The sequence below is a fragment of the Balaenoptera physalus genome (assembly GCF_965194825.1).
Source record: "Balaenoptera physalus genome assembly, chromosome: 1".
Taxonomy (NCBI): Eukaryota; Metazoa; Chordata; class Mammalia; order Artiodactyla; family Balaenopteridae; genus Balaenoptera; species Balaenoptera physalus.
The window spans coordinates 188,996,851-189,015,303 of NC_138882.1; the positions used below are offsets into that span (position 1 = coordinate 188,996,851).

Below are 18,453 nucleotides of genomic sequence, written 5' to 3' on the forward strand. Positions count from 1 at the left end.
CACACCTCCCCTGGGAAGAGCTCTTCGTTCCGACCCCAACCAAGGCGGCCCCCGCCCCGCCCCATCCTCAAAATAAGATGCCAACTCGAGCAGGGAGGTCTTGGCCCTGAAGGCAGGCGGCCTGGCCTTCTCCACTGGAAGCTGGCAGGAGGAAGAAGGGAGGGAGCAGCTTCTTCCCAGGAACTCGGGGGCCATGGCACCCCCCTCCCCTCACTCCCCGCCCCAGCATCTTATAAACTGAAAAGACGCAGGAAGGAAAGACAGTTTTTAACCATGGAGGGAACCCTCTTGTACAAGTGGAAACACCCGCAGCCTGCGGAGGACGGGAGGGTGGGCCAGAGCCGGTGGCTTCCCGCCAGACCCGGGTCCCAGGCCGGTGTGAGCACACGCGAGTCAGGAGGGCCCTGTGGGTCCACCACGCTCGGGGGTTGGGGGGGGGCTGCCTCGAGGAGTCTGGGGCTCCCTGGTCTCCTGCCTGGCGGGGCCCTGCCCTGGCGTTTACCTTGAGGTACTGGATGTCTTTGGAGCAGCTGAGCTCAGGCAGGCCTGCCGCCCGCATCAGGGCAAAGAGGTGGAGAAAGAGCAGCCCATGGCGCCGCAGGATGGTGTAGGCCCTTTCACAGTAGCCCCGGAACCTGTAGTGGGAGGTCAGGGAGGGGGCCCTGGGTCCTCCCGTCCGCCCGCACCCCAGCCAGCCGGCCAGCCCGCCCTCACCCTGGAAGGAGCTGTGCCCACAAAGCCCCAGCGTCCTCTGACTGACCGCCCCCAGTGCACCCCGCCTGGGGCCCCCAGCACCAAGGGGCATCTCGGGGGTCTGAGGCACCCTCACCTTTCAAATTTCTCACTATTATTCGTCTTCCCCTGCTGGATCACGTGGACAAAGTCATAGGTGAGGATGAACGGGACTCGCTCACGGTTGATTCCAAACTTGGTCTTGAAATTCCCCAGAAAGTGGCCGAAATCAATGTGGAACAGCTGAGGGGAGGGAAGAGCAAAGACCCAAAAGGAGTCAAAAAGGAGGGTGCCTCACCCAGAGGAGCCTGGGGAGGGAGAGGGAGCTGGAAGGGCTTGGATAGGGCGCTCTGCCAGCAGCCGTGTGCAGAGCAGAACGGCCAGCGGGCCAGCACCGGGCGGCAGGCACCATGCTCATGGCAGCCCCACACCACCCCTACCTGCCCGTTCTCTCGGATCATGATGTTGTCGCTGTGCCGATCGCCGATGCCCAGCACGTATGTGGCCACACAGTAGCCAGCGCAGGAGAGGGTGAACTCCTCAATGGCTCGATCCAGGGCCTCCCTGGGGGGCAGGGATGGAAACCACGGCCACACCATTTAGCAGCTTCTTCTACCAAGGGGTGGGGTCTATGTCCCCTGCCCTTGACTCTGGCCTTGTGACTTGCTTGGACCAACAGAACATGGAGGAAGTCATGCTGGGCTCCTTCCAGAGCCTGGGCCTTAAGACACCTTGCAATTCCTGAACCTTCCCTACTGCCATGGAAGGAAGCTGAGGCTAGAATGAGAGGCCACATGGAGAGAAGCCCCAGACGTGCAACCCTCCAGGCCCAGTCAAACTACCAGATGAGAGCAATTGCATGAGTGATTAAAGCAGAAGAACCACTCAGCTGAGCCAGCTCAAGTTGCAGATTTGTGATTTAGGCCCCTAAGTTCGGGGTGGTTGTTATGCGGCAATAACTAACTGATACATGTGGGAACAGAGACCTGACCCACTCCCCCACCACCCCACCCCACAGCATCTATGGGATGGTCCTCGGCTGAGCCAAGAAGCCACAGAGACTGTCAAAGGCCCTTCTCCTTGCCTTTGATTCCCAAGGTCTGCCTCTTGGGAAGGAGAGGGCGTCTGTCCCTTGGGCCCGAAACCTACCCAGGGTTCTTGGACTTGAGCCAGTTGAGCAGAGCATCCTTGTTGAAGGCAGCCGTGGCCGCCATGTTGCTCTTGTTCAGCTGGATGTTGGCGATGGTGTCTGAGTGAAGCACCACCTCGATGAGGCCTGTGTGGTCCCCGGTGGAGAGGCAGCCATAAGGGGTCATCCTAGCCAGGTGGGAGGAGGGGCAGGTGGACACAGTGGTCAAGGGCTGTCCCAGGGGCTTCTTGACCCCGAGGAGCTTAACCCAAAAAGGCTGCAGGAGATGCTACTCAAGTCGCTGAAAAGAGGAGGCAGGTACTGGGGTCGAGCCCTTGACTCCCAGGGCTCCAGGGAAGGTTCCTTGGAGAGGTCACACCAGCACCCAAGATGCAGAGAGGAAGAGTCGGCACCTTGGCTGAACTCATGTTTGCTCAGAGAGAAAAATCCAGGTGGCTCGGAAGAAGATGGAGCAGGAAGCCAGGGATGCTTGAGGCAAAGGGACCAGTGGAGGGAGACAGTGCAAAGGGCCAGGGCTGGCCTTCTCCATCCTCATCCTGCGGCCCTATCGCCTCCCTGACCCCGAGTTTCAAACTGGTCCCTGCTCTTCTTAGAAGAGCCAGTCTTTTTTCCAGCTGAGGTGGTAATGTCAGCTTTGACAGGGGACCCCTCCAACGGGGTGCGGTCCTAGGCCTGGGGCCGGCACAAGTGGACGGCGGGAGGGCCTCTCACCTCAGGTCCAAGCCCTCCTGCTTCCACAGAACGTCCATCAGCTGGATCATCTGCAGGCTCAGCATGTCCTGGCGGAGGTCTGCGCAGCCGCCCCCGGGGAGGAAAGGCACGGCTTTCTGGTGGGTTCTCCAATCCCAGCCACGCCCAGGCCCCAGAGTCCCAAGACTCTGTCTTTTCATCAGCTCACCCTCCAGGAGATCCGCCCCCGACCCCCACCGCAAGGTGCCCCCGCCGAGGGTACTATGGCAGGGCGAGGGGAAGCCAAGGCCTCAGCGGGTCCCTCCCCGGGGCCCGGCCTGCTCACCGTCCCCGTTCTTAAAGATGATGCCCACGGTGCCATCGCTGCCCGCCTCCTCATTGCTGTACATGACCCACAGGGGCTTCATCTTGGAGTCCATGAAGGTGCACTGCTCCACGCTGCCGGACCAGAGAGCGGTCAGCAGCGGGCCCTCCTCAGGGCCTGGGGGGAGGGGAGGAGGTGGGGAGGCCCCGCCTGGGGCCTGGGGCTCACCAGACTTCAGCCAGCAGGGTGCTGGGGTCGAGCGGGGACTGCAGGTGGGAGAGGGCCTCCAGGTAGGTCTCCTGGCGCATGCACAGGTGCATCAGCTCCTTGGTCTGGGGCTTGGTGGTCTTCTGGGAGCTCACTTTGACGACGTCGTTCAGGGCCTTCAGCTTGCTCAGCGCTTCCCCCTGGCCAGGAGGATGGGAGGGCAGCGTGGGCAGGCCGGGAGGGGCAGGCTCCGAGCCTCGGCCTGGCCCACGCGGTTCTACAGGGGCCCGGGCAACTCTGCCCCAAAGCAGAGCCCAGGCAGGGGTGCGGGGGCCCCGTGCCTCACCTGCTTCATCAGCACCTTCATATGATGGGTGCTGCCCCTGCAGTAGGCCTCCATGATGAGGCCAAAGCGCAGGGCCACCGAGGGCACGTGCATCTCGGAGCTGGGGGAGGAAGAAGGGGCTGAGCCTCGCCTCGCCTCGCCAGGCGGGGCCACACAGCCCCTCCCAGCCCGGCAGGACCCAGCCACCGAGGACACCCGGGCTGGCCAACGGGAAACGCGAGGCCCGCAGGCAAGAGGCCCCTCCTCCCCGTGGCCTTCCAGGTGAGTCCAGCTACCGCAGGTGCCAGAAGAGGAAGTGGCCGATCTTGCGATTGGCTAGGGCCCGGTCCAGCAGGAATTTGGTCAGCTCGCAGTCGAGGTAGGACTCGTACTTGAGCACCTGCACCAGCTGCAGCAGGTACTGGAAAAGCTCGTCGTCCCTGCAGAGAAGGGAGGCTGGCTGGGGCCCGGAGCTTCACGGCTCGGGAGAGGGTCTGCAGCTGGCGAAGGGGCAGGGTAGGTGCGGGAGGCCAGCCTCACCTGAGCAGGCCCCCAGGAGAGGTCCCCAGCCAGCGCCTAGAACCGGGCCATTGGGGCAAAGCCGCCCTCTGAAGATGAGGAAGCCCGCGGGACTCACGTCAGTTTCCGCAGGGACTTGATGGCAAAGGAGCCCACGTGGCGGTCAGGGAAGCTGAAGTCCAGCAGCTCCAGGGCGCTCAGGACGGGCAGCTCGGGCCAGGAGCACAGCAGGTAGAGCATCTGGGGGGTGCTGGTGGTCAGGGCAGGGGGCGCAGGCTGCAGTCTGGCTCCAGACTCTGCCCCCTCCCCCGGCCCCGGCCCCACCGCCCACCTGGGCCACGTCCTCGTGCTTGTTCCACTTGGTGACCAGCAGCAACCGGGCCAGCGCCTCGGGGAAGTGCTCCTGGATCTCGTGCCGCATCTTCCACACCAGGTCCTTCTCGTGCTCGTATAGCTCCCCGGACCCCCGGCGCTCCAGGATCTCCCGCAGCTGCAGCTGCTGAGGGGCACAGGTGGAGGTGGGGGGGCGGTGAGGGCTGCAGCCAGGTCCACGTCCCACCGCCCACGGCCCCCAGCTCACCTCCTCCTCCGTGAAGCGCCCGTGCTCCCCATGCCGCCCCAGCTCTAGGATCTGCAAGAGCGACCCCGCTGTCAGCGGCAACCCCGGGGCCTGGGCCAGCCTGGCGGGGGGGGCCCCCGGGGCGGGTGTCAACACCTCGGCACTGCCGACCTTGTGCGCCAGTGACCCTCAGTGCTGGGGACTCTCCCGCGTGCTGTAAGGCGTTTAGCAGCACCCCTGACCTCCACCCATGAGATGCCAGGCGCATCTCTCCCACTAGTCGTGACAACCAAAAATGTCTTTGGACATTGCCCAACGTCCCCTGGGGGGCAAAGCGGCCCCTGGTTGAGAATCACTGCTCTAGGACACATGAGGATTCCAGAGAGTCCAGGAAGCCCCCAAGCGTGTGTGGGCACCCAGCCCCCAGCCCCGGGCAACTCACGGGGTGCAGGGACCATGTCCTGGGGAGCCCCAGAGGCAGGGTCAGGACAGTTAGCCTTTAGCTTCGAGGTTTCTGGGCAGGGTGGGTCCTGGACCCCAAATGGCGAGGGCCCCCTCACTGACCTTGTCCAGGGCAGGGTAGTATACAGGGTGGGGGGCCACCTCAGGGAGAAAGATGACCAGGGCGGCCGCGCTCTCAGTGTTGGGGTTACTCCGCACGGTCCCACATGGGTTCAGTAGCTCCCCTTTCTCGTCTGGATACAAGGACAGACGGAGTTGCAAGGGGAATGTCATCACGTGTGGGACCCACCTCCCCAACCCCCCGGCCTCTGCCTCTCCCTCCTGGCCTGGGCCAACCTGGGACGGAGGGCCACATGTAGAGGCAGCGCTCGCCGGTCTTGAGCTGGTCCTTGTAATCAAACAGCATGAGGTTGGCCCAGGCGATGGGGCAGTCCTGGGAGAGAAACCGGGCAGGTCACAGCCAGCCGCCAGAAAGCCTCCGTTTGCTCATCTGCAGGATGGGCCCAGCCAGACCACGCTTCCCACCCTCGCCCAGACTCCCTTTGAAGCAGCTGGCAGAGTCAGTCACCCCTCGGCTCCCTTCTGCTCCTGGACGCATCCCCCTCTCGGCTTCTTGAGAAAGCCTCAAACAAACCACATAGGCCCCAGGGAGCTGGCCCAGCTCAGCTACGAGTGAGTCAGGGTGGCTCGGTGGTCAGTCACATCCTGGGCCCAGTGACTCAGTGCTCGACCACCACTCTGTCTCCAACTGGCTGCTGACTCAGGCCACCCTGCTCCCTGCAAGGACACTGCATTTGTCCTTCCAGAGCAGGGAGCTCCCTCCGGGTTCCCGCAAGGACCAAAGGCCCAGGCCCAGATATTCCGAGTCACCGTGCTCATAAGCCCAGGAACCCAGCACCACCACATGGCAGGCAGGGGTGGTGGCCAGCGTGTGTGTGTGTGTGTGTGTGTGTTGTGTGTGCGCGCACGCGTGGTGTGGAGAGGCTGGGGTTCACAGGCCCTCCTGGACCCCATCCCCAGGCTGTGTGCCAGCTGGGATGCTGGGAACGGGATGAGCAGTGGCCCCGGGGCTGCGGGACGGGACTGGGCCCATCGTGGCCCCGGGGCTGCGGGACGGGACTGGGCCCATCACGGAGTGCCTCCCGACCGGCCCCACCCACCGCCTTCTTGGACTTCTTCTTGGTGGAGCGAGCCTTCTTGGCCTTCTCGATCACGGCGTAGAGCGCAAAGCAGAGGCGGGCCATGCGCGGCAGGTCGCAGACGTTGATGTCGAACTCCAGCCGCTGCTTCCACACAGGCTCCGAGCACACGCTCACCTCCGAGCTGGAGACCGTCTTGCACAGCGTCTCGTTGCCGTGGAAGAGGCCGGCCTGCACCACCAGCTGGGGAAGGCGCGGTGCGGGTGGCAGGTGGCAGGGGCCCAGCCTCCCTCTCCGGCCCGGGTGTCCCTCCCACCTAAGGCTCGAATCTCCTCCTGAAAGGTCCTCGTTTCACGCGGGTCTGAACCCTCCCCCGCCAGGTGGTCTGGAAAAGGGAGGGCTGGCTGCCTGAGGGGGAGGAGTGGTCCTGGGGGGAAGGGGAGGGCGGCGTGGGCTGTGCTCCCCACTGACTGCGGGACCCCGGGGCGTGTCGGTTCCCTGCTCTGGGCCTCAGCTTCCCCATCGGGGCTCGGGAACTCCAGGGGCCCTTCTAGCTCAAGCACCCAAGGGTGCCCCCACTGCTCAGAATGGTGTGAGCCCCTGTCGGCAGGGAAGGACTTAATGCCGCCTGCACATCTCGCCCTGCCTCTTCATCGCCTGGCCAGAAAGCTGCCCCATCCACCCCTCCAGGATTCATCCACGGGAGCCCACGCCTGCCCTGCTTGTGAAATTACCCCAACCAAAAAGTGCTCCCCAAAGAGCCCCGACCCCCTTGGACCCGGGTTTCCCGTCCTGCAAATGGGACGAGAAAACCTGCACCTCACAGGGCTGTCCTGAGGCCAGAGGAGGGGGGCGTGTGAACGACCCAGAGGTGGGCTTGGCCCCAGCCCAGCTGGAGCGGCTTCCCTTCTGCGCCTGTCACCTCCCAGGCTCTGCGGTTCCTCTATCCCTGGGCTGGGCCTGGCGCCACTACCTCCACCAAAGTCAATACCCAGAACTCGCTGGGCCCGGTTTCTCCGAATTGTCCTCTCTGGCCGGCCGGCCCGCTCCCCTCCCCCCTTCCTGTTTTGAAGCAGCTCACAACCACCCCCGGCAGGGATGCTGGGTAATGTGGTCGGGTCGGGTGGCTTTCGTGTGACCCCCCCACCCCACCCCGCTTCTTCCTCCGCCACCCCTCCAGGCCACAGCCACCGTGTTTGTGCAAAAAACACACACTCCCCGGGCACTTCCCGGCCCAGGAGCCCCTACCTTCATCCGCTCATCGGCATTCACTTTGCTGCCCTGGATCAGCTCGATGCAGAAAGGCTGCTCCAGGGACCACAGGGACACCGAGGCGGGCTGGGCGGGGTGGAGGGGAGAAGCGGGGGCAGTAAAGCAGAGGAATTCAGGGGAGGCTCGCGCTCCCGGCCACTGTCAGGGCGCGTGGCCACTGCGGCGGCAAGGGTGTTGCAGGTTTCTGGCAGGGCTCAGGTTCCTGCCCGCAACGCCATCCTTTACCAGAAAACCTGCCGCGCGGGCGCCCCAGGGGGCGCAAGACCCCCGAGCGCTGCAGGGCATGGAGTTCTGCCTACAGCACGGGAGACAGGAGGGGCAGGCGGCCCGAGCGCCAGGCCTGGAGGCTGCCCTGGGAGTACAGACAGGAGTCCACCCCAGCCCAGAGGCCCAACTCTCAACCCCGAGCAACCAAAAGGCATGAGACAAGGGGCCCCTGGACCTATGGCTGGTCCAGGGCGATGCCCAATAGGCTCCAGGGCTGGACCACAGGTGGGAAGGAGGGCTGCAGGGCAGGGTAAGCGCAAGGCGCCGGCTCACCTTCTTCAGAGGAATGGGGGGCGGTTTGGCGCGCGGCTTTTGGACTTGGGGGGCGGGGTTGCTCTGCTCGTCCCGCATGGCGAGGATGGAAGAGGAGTGCACCATGGTCAGGTGGGGGGTCAGCCCGCTGTGCAGGCAGCTGCAGATGTACTGAGATGGGGGGCGGGGTGAGCGGCTCCACGGTTCCCTGGACGACCGGCTACCCAGGGATGCCCCATGTTGACCCCTGCCCACGCCAGGCCTTCTGGGGCCTCTCCTGCTGGCCCTTCCTGCCCCCGCCCACCTCCCTGTGCTCACGGGGAGAGCGAGCCCAGCAAGGGGGCGCTCTCACCGTGACCCCCAAGGTCTGGCTTGTCGGGGTCGAGAGGGGCCGAGGACCAGCTCCCCCCACCCCGCCAGGCCCCAGGCCAGGACTGCAGGGAACCCAGGAACCCCTCCCGGACCCCAGCCCTCACCTGGAACTGGCAGAGGGGGTAGCTGCCGTACAGGTACTCGTGCTTCCCGTTCACCTGCAGCGCGTAGTCCTCGGGCTGCTCCACCAGCGGCTGCCGGAACACCGTGGCCTTCTTCCGGAGCGCGCAGGCCATCAGTGCCAGGGGCACATCCTTGGTGGACACCTGGAAGGTGAAGCTCTCCTAGGGGGAGGAGGGAGGGTCAGCCCTCCACGCCTGCGAAGAGCCCACGGGGTTCTGGGGCACAGGGGGTGGGCTGGCCCATCTGCAAGTATTAGGTGCCCCCTGCCCCCCCGAACGTGGGCTCCACGACGGCAGGCTCTGATGACGGCACGTGGCCGACGCCAGGAAATACCTGTTGGATGCATGAGCGGACCAAGGACCAAAGCCTCTTGGTCACTCTGCCTTGTGGAACTCGCCTGGTGGGACGTTCGGCCAAGCCCCTCGTATGCAATGGACACCCTACAAATACCACCCGATGTTGCTGGGAGGAGGATGAACTGGGGAGGCCGGTGGGTGACCGGGAGTCTCACAGGGGAAGTGTCCCCCGTGGACACGGCAGCCTGCATGCAGCACGCGGGCCGGCGTGAGCCACCGCTTACCTCGCTGCCCTCGAACTTGACGTTGACGAGCAGGACCCGGCTGGGGATGCGCAGGGTGCCCGGCCCCCAGCTCCGCGCCGACGGCTCCAGCTGCAGGGGGAAGCTGTACTGCAGCCAGGCCTCCCAGCCCAGCTGCTGCCGGTGCGCGGCCACCTCCTCGCAGAACTGGCGCATCTTGGCTCGGAAGTCATTCACCTCCGGGTCTTGCAAGGAGTCGAACTCGTGGAGGCCTGAGGGGCAGGGCAGACGGGTGAGCGTGGGGTTCGGGGGCGGGGCGGGGCGGGGGCAGGGGCAGGGGCGGGACGGGGGGCAGGCGCAGCGGAGGTAGGACGGCCTGGCCCCAGCAGGGCACCTTTGCCGATGAGCAGGCTGATCTGCGAGTTGATGAGCTTCTTCACGCGGTCACCCTCGCGGGCCACCAGGCGCAGGACGGGCAGGAAGGGCTGGATGTCGCACAGCCGCCTCTGCTCGTCCTCCAGCTCCTGCTGCTCCGCGGTCTGGTTGACGCAGGTGAACACGTAGGCCTCGGGGTCGCTGAGCATGTGGAAGAGCGGCTCATACTGGGCTCGGTGCCACAACACCTGGGAGGGAAAGTGGCCGCTCAGCGCCTCCCCTAAGGTGGGCGGGGCCACAGGGAGCCGGGAGGCGGGTGGAGGCTGGTCTCACGACCCTGACAAGGGGGCAAAGGCAAGATCCCAGGACCACTACGCTCTCCATCCCTTGAGCCTTGACCACAGGGTCACCGGGAGTCTCCGTCCCTGCCCTTCTATGAAGGGGGCCAGGTAGGTGCTAAATCTGGAGCGGAGCGGTGGGTCCTACGGTCTCCCCTGTAGGCTACCCTGAGAGATGGCCAGCCAGACTTGACCTCCAGGCACCCAGCTAATCGTTCCTGGTTCATCACCCTGATCTTTAAATGGTGGCAAGTAATTCAGAAAAGTTTCACACACCGAGGGGGCCGTAAACGCCTCTGCGGGCTGTGTCCAGTGTGTGGCCTCGGGGTGAGGAGTCCCCAGGGATCATAGGAGCGCCACTGAGGCGCCAAGTTTTAGTGCAAAGGTGCTCACCGCTGAGTCACAGAGAAGATGGAAAAGGAGAGAACAGCTCTATTTTTCTTCCACGGGGGATGGATAATTACGGTCCATCAATGCAAAGGGATAGCACAGGCATGTGACCCAGAATCTAAGGATACCTGTACCAACGCACACAGGGCTCCCAGATACAGCATTAAGTGGGAAAAGACCCCAAGCTGTAGAACAGCAGTTGTAATTCAAGCCCATTCCCATAAAAACGATGATAAACGTATTAACTACTGCAAGCTACAGTCTGCCAAGTTACTGGAAGACAGACACGCCCATTCACTTACACACCGTCTATGGCTGCTTCAGCCCTACAATGGCAGAGTTGAGTAGTTGTGACAAACACCATACGACCAGCAAAGCCTAGCATATTAACTGTCTGGTCCCTGGTATAAATTAAAATATTAAGAAATTGAAACTGGGGACTTCCCTGACGGTCCAGTGGTTAACACTTTGCCTTCCGATGCAGGGGGTGGGTTCGATCCCTGGTCGGGGAACTAAGATCCCACATGCCTCTCGGCCAAAAAACCAAAAACATAAAAACAGAAGCAATACTGTAACAAATTCAACAAAGACTTTAAAAATGGTCCACATCAAAAAAAAAAAAAAAAAATCTTAAAAAAAAAAAAAGAAATTGAAATTGAACTGGGATATGAGGTGAGACTGCTGAGACCGAAGTGTTTTATATTTCTGTGGTATTTGGAATTTTAATAATATGCATGTAGAGCCCTGTAAGCAAAAAAAAAAAAGATTAAAATATTTACACAAGGTTAATAACATGAAAAGGATGTTATAATGTTAACTCAGAAAAAAGATATAAAAATTCATAATCAGAACTATCACAAAAAAACACTACATAGAAGAGAAAATAGGAAACAGCCAAAGTGTTAACTGTGGTTGTCTCATATGGCTGGATCATGGGTGATTTTTTCCTTCTACTTTTTCTTATTCTCCTAAATTTCAGCGTGTCCATAGTACTTTTGAAATGGAAAAAAAAAGAAATTTCATTTTTAAAGAAACACCCAGGAAGGGAAGATTAAAAAACAAAACAAAACAAAACAAAACTCAAGGATGGTCCATTGCTTCTCTCCTTTTTTTTCTGCTCCCTAGTATAGCTTTTCAAATTCCAGGCTAAGGCCTTGTCCTCTGCCATGACCCATTAAATCCCACACTTTGCAAGTGGGATAAGCCCTTTGAAAGGTCACAAGACAAGATCTACCAAATACCATCCAGATATTTCATCCTTTGACTCAGTAATCCACGCTGAAAATTATTCAACAAAGTCAAAAACCATTACCAAAGATGATGTTGACTATGACGACAGCTCTGAAGACAAAAGACCGGTAGAACTCTTAAGTGGCCGTGGATGGGGTGTGGTTTCAAACATGATGGCACAGTCACAGAGAGGATGAAAGGCCACCATGGGAACCAGCACCCTGACGCTTTCACAGGCATCTAGGGAGGGTAAATGTGCCATGATAAAGGCGGGAGCTGAATTTGGAAAGCTAGGTGGATTTCAACTGTGAGTTTTTAAACAATTCTTGGACATTATTTTTACCTTTTAATTTTTTTTCTTTGGCCGCACCACGCTGCTCGTGGGATCTTAGTTCCCTGACCAGGGCTTGAACCTGGGCCCCGGGCAGTGAAAGCGTGGAGTCCTAACAACTGAACCGCCAGGGAATTCCCGTATCTTTTTTTTTTTTTAATTTACTTGTTTTATTATTTATTTTATTTTTTAAGATTCTTGGCTGTGTTGGGTCTTCGTTGCTACACGTGGGCTTTCTCTAGTTGCCACGAGTAGGGGCTACTCTTCGTTGCGGTGCACGGGCTTCTCATTGCGGTGGCTTCTCCTGTTGCGGAGCACGGGTTCTAGGCGTGCGGGCTTCAGTAGCTGTGGCTCGCGGGCTCTAGAGCACAGGCTCAGTAGTTGTGGCGCACGGGCTTAGTTGCTCTGCGGCATGTGGGATCTTCCTGGACCAGGGCTTGAACCCATGTCCCCTGCATTGGCAGGCGGATTCTCAACCACTGCGCCACCAGGGAAGCCCCCCCCATATCTTTTAAAATTCATAGGTAAGGATCTCAAATCTGAGAGTTGCAAGAGTCCATCTGTCTGTTTCTCTGAGTTCCAAGTTCTGAGGATTAAGTTTTAAGGTCAAGATCGTACCTTCTTGATGGTGCTGAGGTTGGCATTTCGGGACACAGGGAAGTTCAGATAGACCCCCGTGGGCAGCAAGAAATCAACGGCCACGCTCTGATTCTCCTCCTTGGTCCAGAATTCCATGGGGCAGTCAACCCCGGGGGGCATCCTGCTCTTTTAATTCTCGGATACCAATCGTCCTGCAAAGGAAGCAAAGGCAAAGTGAGGCCCTAAGGTGTGCTGGGTGAGTCCTTTAATAGGACCCTTTGGAAAACAGGATGTCAGGACTTTTGTCAGCAGGAAGCTTGGGATGGAGTCCCAGCCAGGAGGTGGCTTGTGGCTCCTGCTGCCCCAGGTCACTGTCTAGGCTGAGCTGCAGGCACTCTGTCTGCATCCTTCACGGCAGTGCCCCCAGTTTAGAACACCAACAAACCCATGCCAAATCATTTTTTCTCAGGAACACACACACGTGGGAGACCTCACCATGGCCACCAGCCGGCAAAGATGGAAAATGGCAGGATCACTGGGCAGACAACCCCAGACTTGAGAGGGATCGAAGGCTGAAGTTCTTTGAAACTTTTTGACCAGAAACCAAATGGCTTTAAAATGGCTTTAGCCATCAAACAAGCTGTTGAAATATCTCAGCCATACCAAACCCACTGCCCGGTAAGTAACAAAATGTTACAGACACAGTAAGAGGTCTTTGAGTCTCTCTCCCACTCAGGGTTACCACCACCTGGATTCTGGTTGTTTATAGTTTCCATGCATGTTTTTATCCTTTTATTATACTAAAATGTATCCACAAACAATTCCTAATATTTTTCTATGCTTTAAAGCATTGTATGATTAGTGAGTCTTCTGCGACTTGTTTTTGTCACTCAACGCTGCAATCTAGATTTATCCATGCTGATACCTGTAGCTCTACTTCATTCATTTTAACTCTTGGGAGATATTTCACTGTGTAAATAAACCGCAATTTATTTACTCCTTCTCTTGTTAAGGAACCTCAAGGTTTGTGTCTACTCATTTTGGTTATTACAAATGATGCTACAACGTATATTCTTGCACACATCTCCTTGTGTACAAGTGAGAGTCTTGGTGAACACTGTCTAAGAGAAATATAATGTGAGCCACATGTGTAATGTCAAAGTTACCAGTAGCCACATTTTGAAAAAGTAAAAAGACACAGATAAAATTAAGTTAGTAATCTATTTTATTTAACTCAATATATCCGAACTGTGGTCATTTCAATGTTATCGGTACAGAAAAATTACTAACAAGATATTTTACATTTTTTTGGTGTTAAGTCTTTGAAATCTGGTGTGTACTTTACACTTACAGGACAATTCGGATGCTAGGTTTTCATCAGAAGTATTGCATCTTATGTAGATTTCATACAATTAACAGGCTAAAAAAGTAGGTTCACAGACTCAAGTTGTTCCAAATATACTTAAAAGTTTTCCAATAACCAAATCGAGTGTGAATTCTTACGTTTAAATGAATTAAAATTAAATAAAATGTTTAAAAATCCCATTCCTCAATCATACTGTCCACATTTCAAGTGCTCAAGAAATACATGTGGCTGGTGGCTGCCATACTGGCAGTGCAGGTAGAGGGTACATGCCTAAGAGTGGAATTGTCAGATCATAAGTATAACCTACGACAGGTATAACCACATCCTTAACTTTTTTTTTTAATAAATTTATTTATTTATTTATTTTTGGCTGTGTTGGGTCGTCATTTCTGTGCGAGGGCTTTCTCCAGTTGCGGCGAGCGGGGGCCACTCTTCATCGTGGTGCGCAGGCCTCTCACTGTCGCGGCCTCTCCCGTTGCGGAGCACAAGCTCCAGACGCGCAGGCTCAGTAGTTGTGGCTCACGGGCTTAGTTGCTCCGCGGCATGTGGGATCTTCCCAGACCAGGGCTCGAACCCGTGTCCCCTGCATTGGCAGGCAGATTCTTAACCACTGCGCCACCAGGGAAGCCCCATCCTTAACTTTTTAATCTCCGTATCTTTGCCAGCAGTTGGTACTGTCAAATTTACTCATTTCTGCCTATCTGGTGGGTGCGAAATGCTCTTGTTTTAATTTGCATTTCTCTGATTATCCATAAAATGTTTACCTTCTGCAAATATCCAGCTTATAAACTTTGCCCATTTTTTCTGTGGGGTTGCCTTTTCCTTACTGCTTTGCAGGGTTTCTTACATTCTCTAGATTCAGTTCTTTTGTTGCTTGAGTGAGTTGGCAATATCTGATTCGAGTCATCTTTTCGCTTTGTTTATGTGTCTTTTTAAGGAGCAGAAGTTTTGAATGTTGATGTAGTCAAATCTTTTTCCTTCATGTTTTATCATTTTTATTCTTTAGACAAATACTTCCTTACCCTAGGGTCACGTCCTCCGAGATTTAGATGACTTTTAAAAATAGTTGAAAGGAAGTGTTTAGTTTGAGAGAGATGTTCTTCTGGTGGCTCTGCCAGCTGGCCCCAGGCCTCACCCTTGGTTAGATGCAGAAGCTGCTCTGAGCAGCAGGACAGCATGTCACCCTGTGCTACCATGTTACCACTGTTGGGATCCACTTCCTCTGATTGTAAAAGCACATTGTACTTTGGGTTCCTCTTTCTGAGAACGGCCAGGCCAAAGGCTTTTTTTTGACTCAAAATGTGGAGGACAGTCAGGAATTCTGGAAAATCCATTTACAATGCTTTGGCCAAGCTCAGGAAGGCATCTTTGGCCACTTGGTCCTGAGGCTAAGATGAGCTCATGCAGCAGGAACTCCCCAGGACTCTAGCCAAAGGGATGGATGGGGCTACCTCGGCGCTGTGGAGATGAAGCCTTCCACTACACTCCTCCATCTGGGATGCAGGGAAACACTTTGATATTAAAAACTCATTCCTAAAAGAGGAAGACTCAGGATAGTGTGGGCAGGACAGAATCAAATGCCAGAGAGGGGACAGGAGAAAGATGGGAACTCTTCCCCTCTTTGTGGGCCCAGGACCCAGGATGCAGCTGCTAACGAGCCCCAACTCTCCATGAAGCCCAGACCTGTCGCTCTCAGTAGGTATGGGACACAGATGTCAGCTAATCCCGAGGCTTTAGAACTGCTGCAAGAATGCGGATTGGTACAACCACTTTGGAAAACCGTTTAGCGGTATCTACTAAAGGTGAACACATATGCCCTACGACCCAGCAATTAATTCCACTTCTAGGGATACACTCACCAGAAATGCCAGCACATGTGCGCCAGAAGAAGCATACAAGAGTATAGCATCGCTATTCATAATAGTCCCCAAACGGAAACTTCCCAAGTGCTCATCAGCAGGAGAATGGAAAAATAAACTGTGGTTTCCTCTCCCGATGGAATGTTATATTAGCAGTGAGAGTGGATGATCTATCAATTCAACAATATAAATGAATCTCACACATATAAAGCTGAGCGAAAGACGTCAGGCACAAAAGAGTATGTGCTCAAGATCCCATTTATATGGAGAAAAAGCAATGGCAGAACTAGTCTATGTTGGCAGAAGGAGAGATAGGGGTTACCTCGGGTGGAAGGCAGTTTACCCTGTGGGAAAGCGGCACCCGGGCGCTGGTAACTTTCGGTTTCTTGATCTGGGAACTGGAGACCTTCCACAAACTCATTCCACCCTCAGTCCAAGTGGCTCAGATGGGCTGACTTCTCTCCTGGCTCCCAGAGTGGCCTGAGACCCAGGCCCAGCCTATCAGAGCCCTGCATTTCCCCTGGCCATGGGGACTGGGTTGGAAGCAGGAACGGGACGTAGCCCCAGCCAATTGTCATACCTCTCTGGCTACAGTGATTCTAGGATGGGCATGTGAGTATCAAGTCAATCCCATGGGTTTTGACATCTGGACTTCTTTGGGGACTTTCTCCTGGGAGAACAGAAAAGATAGAAAATCTACCAAGAGCTGCTGGTGACCACCCGCTGCTCTGAGGGGTGGAACCTGAGAAAGGACCAACGTGGAGGAAAGCAGAGCTCAGTATGGAACGTGAAGCAGGGTCCTGAGGACAGCCTTTGATTCCCTGGATCCAGCCATGCCTGAAGCTACACTTTACCCCTAGAATTTTCAGTTCTATCAGCCAAAAAATCCGCCCCACCCCCGCCTTTTTGCTGTTAACTTAGAGCAGTTTGAGTTGGATTTTCTGTCACTTGCAGCTGAAAGTATTTATTTCCATTAATAGAGCAGCACATTCCATTTTTGGAAGCTTCTAGTGTTTAGAAATTTCTTCCCTTGGACACTGGCCCACCTCTAAGAGCCAGCCCCGTCCTTTGTGCTGCCACCTAGAGGCACATGGAGTTGTTATCTGATGGTTCTTCTGCTGGATGGCGGCCCCAGCACCTCTGTTCTCCCTACAGAGTAGATTTAGACTCTTTTGCCAAAGTTTGGCACTCCAAGAAAACAAGATGCTCCAGATGGGGCCTGGCAGGTCAATTGTAGAAGAATGTTCTAGTCACCAAACTCCCATTTGTTTGGCCTAAAAGTGTATCAGGCTCCCCTCCCCCGCCTCCCCTTCCCACCGAAAGTTCTTTGGTGGCCACATCACCAAGTTTGCTGGCTGCCAACCCTCCAGATATTTCTCACAGTAAGCCAGGATCTCCCAGTCTGTACAGGAACACTAACTTCCTGAATCTAAACGCAGGGACTCACAATTATTCTTGGTAATTTCATCTCACGGAAATAATCAGCACTCATGTATTATTGGATTTGACATTTTGTATATATCACTCACTCTGAGATATTTTAGTTTATTCGACTAGTATTTATTAAGTGCCAGGAATCGTGCGAGGCGCTGGGAACACAGTGGTGAATGAGACAAAGGGTCCCTCCCCAGAAGGCGCTTACACACCAGTAGGGGAGACACAGTAGACAAGAAGGATGTTCCCGCGTTACATCAATGCGGTGAAGGACAGAGTGTCTAGTGATGATGTGATGGAGGACAGCAGGAGGGGCTACTGCATACAGGGAGGCCGAGAAAGGCCCCTCTGAGGGGAGGACACTGGGGCAGAGGGCCAGCGTGAGCCATCACGTCCTGAGCCGACGGAAGGCGGGCCCTTGCCGCTGGAGCGTAGGGGAGGGTGGGGGATGAGATGGGCTGAGGAGGTCAGCAGGGACCAGTCCTGCAGAGCCTTTGCAGGGCAAGCACCTGGCTTTCACTCTAGGAGTGATGCAGTGAGTGCACAGCCCTAGAGCGTTTTAGGAAAGGGAGCCACCGGATCCTATTTGCATCTGAAATGATGCTGGAGGGTTGCAAGCATGCAGGCGAGAACGTAGGGCAGCTCGTGCCACAGATGACTGTGGCTTGATCCAGGAGGAGGAGATGGAACTGGAGAGGGAGGGAATCAAGGTGTATCTACGAGCTGGTGGCGGGGTGGGCGGTGCGGGGGGGGGCGGGTCAGATGGGGGACAGTGAGGGAAGGAGCAAGGATGACAGGCAGGTTTGGGCTTGGGAGACTGCATGGCTGGTGGATATTTACTGAGATGGGAAAGTATAAGGGAGAAAGATTTGCGGGGAATAGAAACAGCAAGAGCTCCATTTCAGACATACTGAATCTGAGCTGCTTACTGAACATCCCCGTGGAGAGAGCCAAGGGGCAACGTCCCAGTTTGGAGCCCAGGGGAGAGGTCTTTGGGGTCACAGAGATGTCATTTGGGATCAGTAGACTGCACACAGATGTGGAGCCATGGGGCCAGGAAGATAAGTAAGGGTCACAACCACCCTCAAGGCACTAAAGTGGGATGGACCAAAGAAGAACCATGAACAATCCTTCTCACTCTGTCGTCCAGAATCTTGAGAGAGGCTTTCTCTGTCCGTCCACATCTGAATCGTTAATAAAATAGTAAAGAAGACTGGGCAAGAAGGAGCTCGCTTCCTTTCACCTTCCCACTTCCGGCCCCCACAATCCACAGAACAGCTGCGCGGCAGCCGTCATCCTGGCTGGGGGAGGGGGGCGTGTCTCTGTCACCAGCCCTCTGCGAGCTGTTCCTAGACATTCCCAGGTAGATGCACCTTCTCTGGCCTGAGGTTGAAGAACAGTTTCTCAGCTGTGAAGGTCTGAGGGGTCTGACCTCCTGAGTACCTGAGAGGCCGGCTGAGGAGTTTCTCTAAAGATTTCGATAAAAGGACATCTGCCACCACCATCCTTCCCCACTGGCAGCAGGGAACGCCTCAGGGGGCCCTAAGTTATTTCTAAGGGAAAAGGGCAAGCAAGGGATGTAGAATCCCAGATGCAGAATCCTGCAAATGCTTCTTCGGGACTAGGAGTGACCTTGCAGC

The 18,453-nt window shown here is 56.3% G+C and overlaps 1 protein-coding gene across 6 annotated transcripts in view; it reads right to left on the reverse strand.

The window, feature by feature from the left end:
• PIK3CD (phosphatidylinositol-4,5-bisphosphate 3-kinase catalytic subunit delta) overlaps positions 1 to 18,453 on the reverse strand; it is a 50,601-nt gene that overhangs the window by 3,016 nt on the left and 29,132 nt on the right. For 3 of the 6 annotated variants that reach the window (XM_082461081.1, XM_082461080.1, XM_082461079.1), the window contains 20 exons: positions 12,194 to 12,366; positions 9,306 to 9,534; positions 8,954 to 9,183; positions 8,355 to 8,534; positions 7,900 to 8,049; positions 7,336 to 7,425; positions 6,109 to 6,330; positions 5,285 to 5,381; positions 5,051 to 5,181; positions 4,259 to 4,558; positions 4,046 to 4,167; positions 3,705 to 3,848; positions 3,430 to 3,529; positions 3,105 to 3,283; positions 2,898 to 3,010; positions 2,594 to 2,672; positions 1,882 to 2,049; positions 1,173 to 1,296; positions 830 to 975; positions 503 to 635 (listed from right to left, as the gene is read on the reverse strand). In XM_082461081.1, the coding sequence (XP_082317207.1) occupies positions 503 to 635; positions 830 to 975; positions 1,173 to 1,296; positions 1,882 to 2,049; positions 2,594 to 2,672; positions 2,898 to 3,010; positions 3,105 to 3,283; positions 3,430 to 3,529; positions 3,705 to 3,848; positions 4,046 to 4,167; positions 4,259 to 4,558; positions 5,051 to 5,181; positions 5,285 to 5,381; positions 6,109 to 6,330; positions 7,336 to 7,425; positions 7,900 to 8,049; positions 8,355 to 8,534; positions 8,954 to 9,183; positions 9,306 to 9,534; positions 12,194 to 12,334 (3,078 nt within the window). In that variant the 5' untranslated portion in view covers positions 12,335 to 12,366. The remainder of the gene's footprint in view (positions 1 to 502; positions 636 to 829; positions 976 to 1,172; positions 1,297 to 1,881; positions 2,050 to 2,593; positions 2,673 to 2,897; positions 3,011 to 3,104; positions 3,284 to 3,429; positions 3,530 to 3,704; positions 3,849 to 4,045; positions 4,168 to 4,258; positions 4,559 to 5,050; positions 5,182 to 5,284; positions 5,382 to 6,108; positions 6,331 to 7,335; positions 7,426 to 7,899; positions 8,050 to 8,354; positions 8,535 to 8,953; positions 9,184 to 9,305; positions 9,535 to 12,193; positions 12,367 to 18,453) is intronic. The other 3 variants (XM_082461083.1, XM_082461082.1, XM_082461084.1) reach the window with 3 other exon arrangements.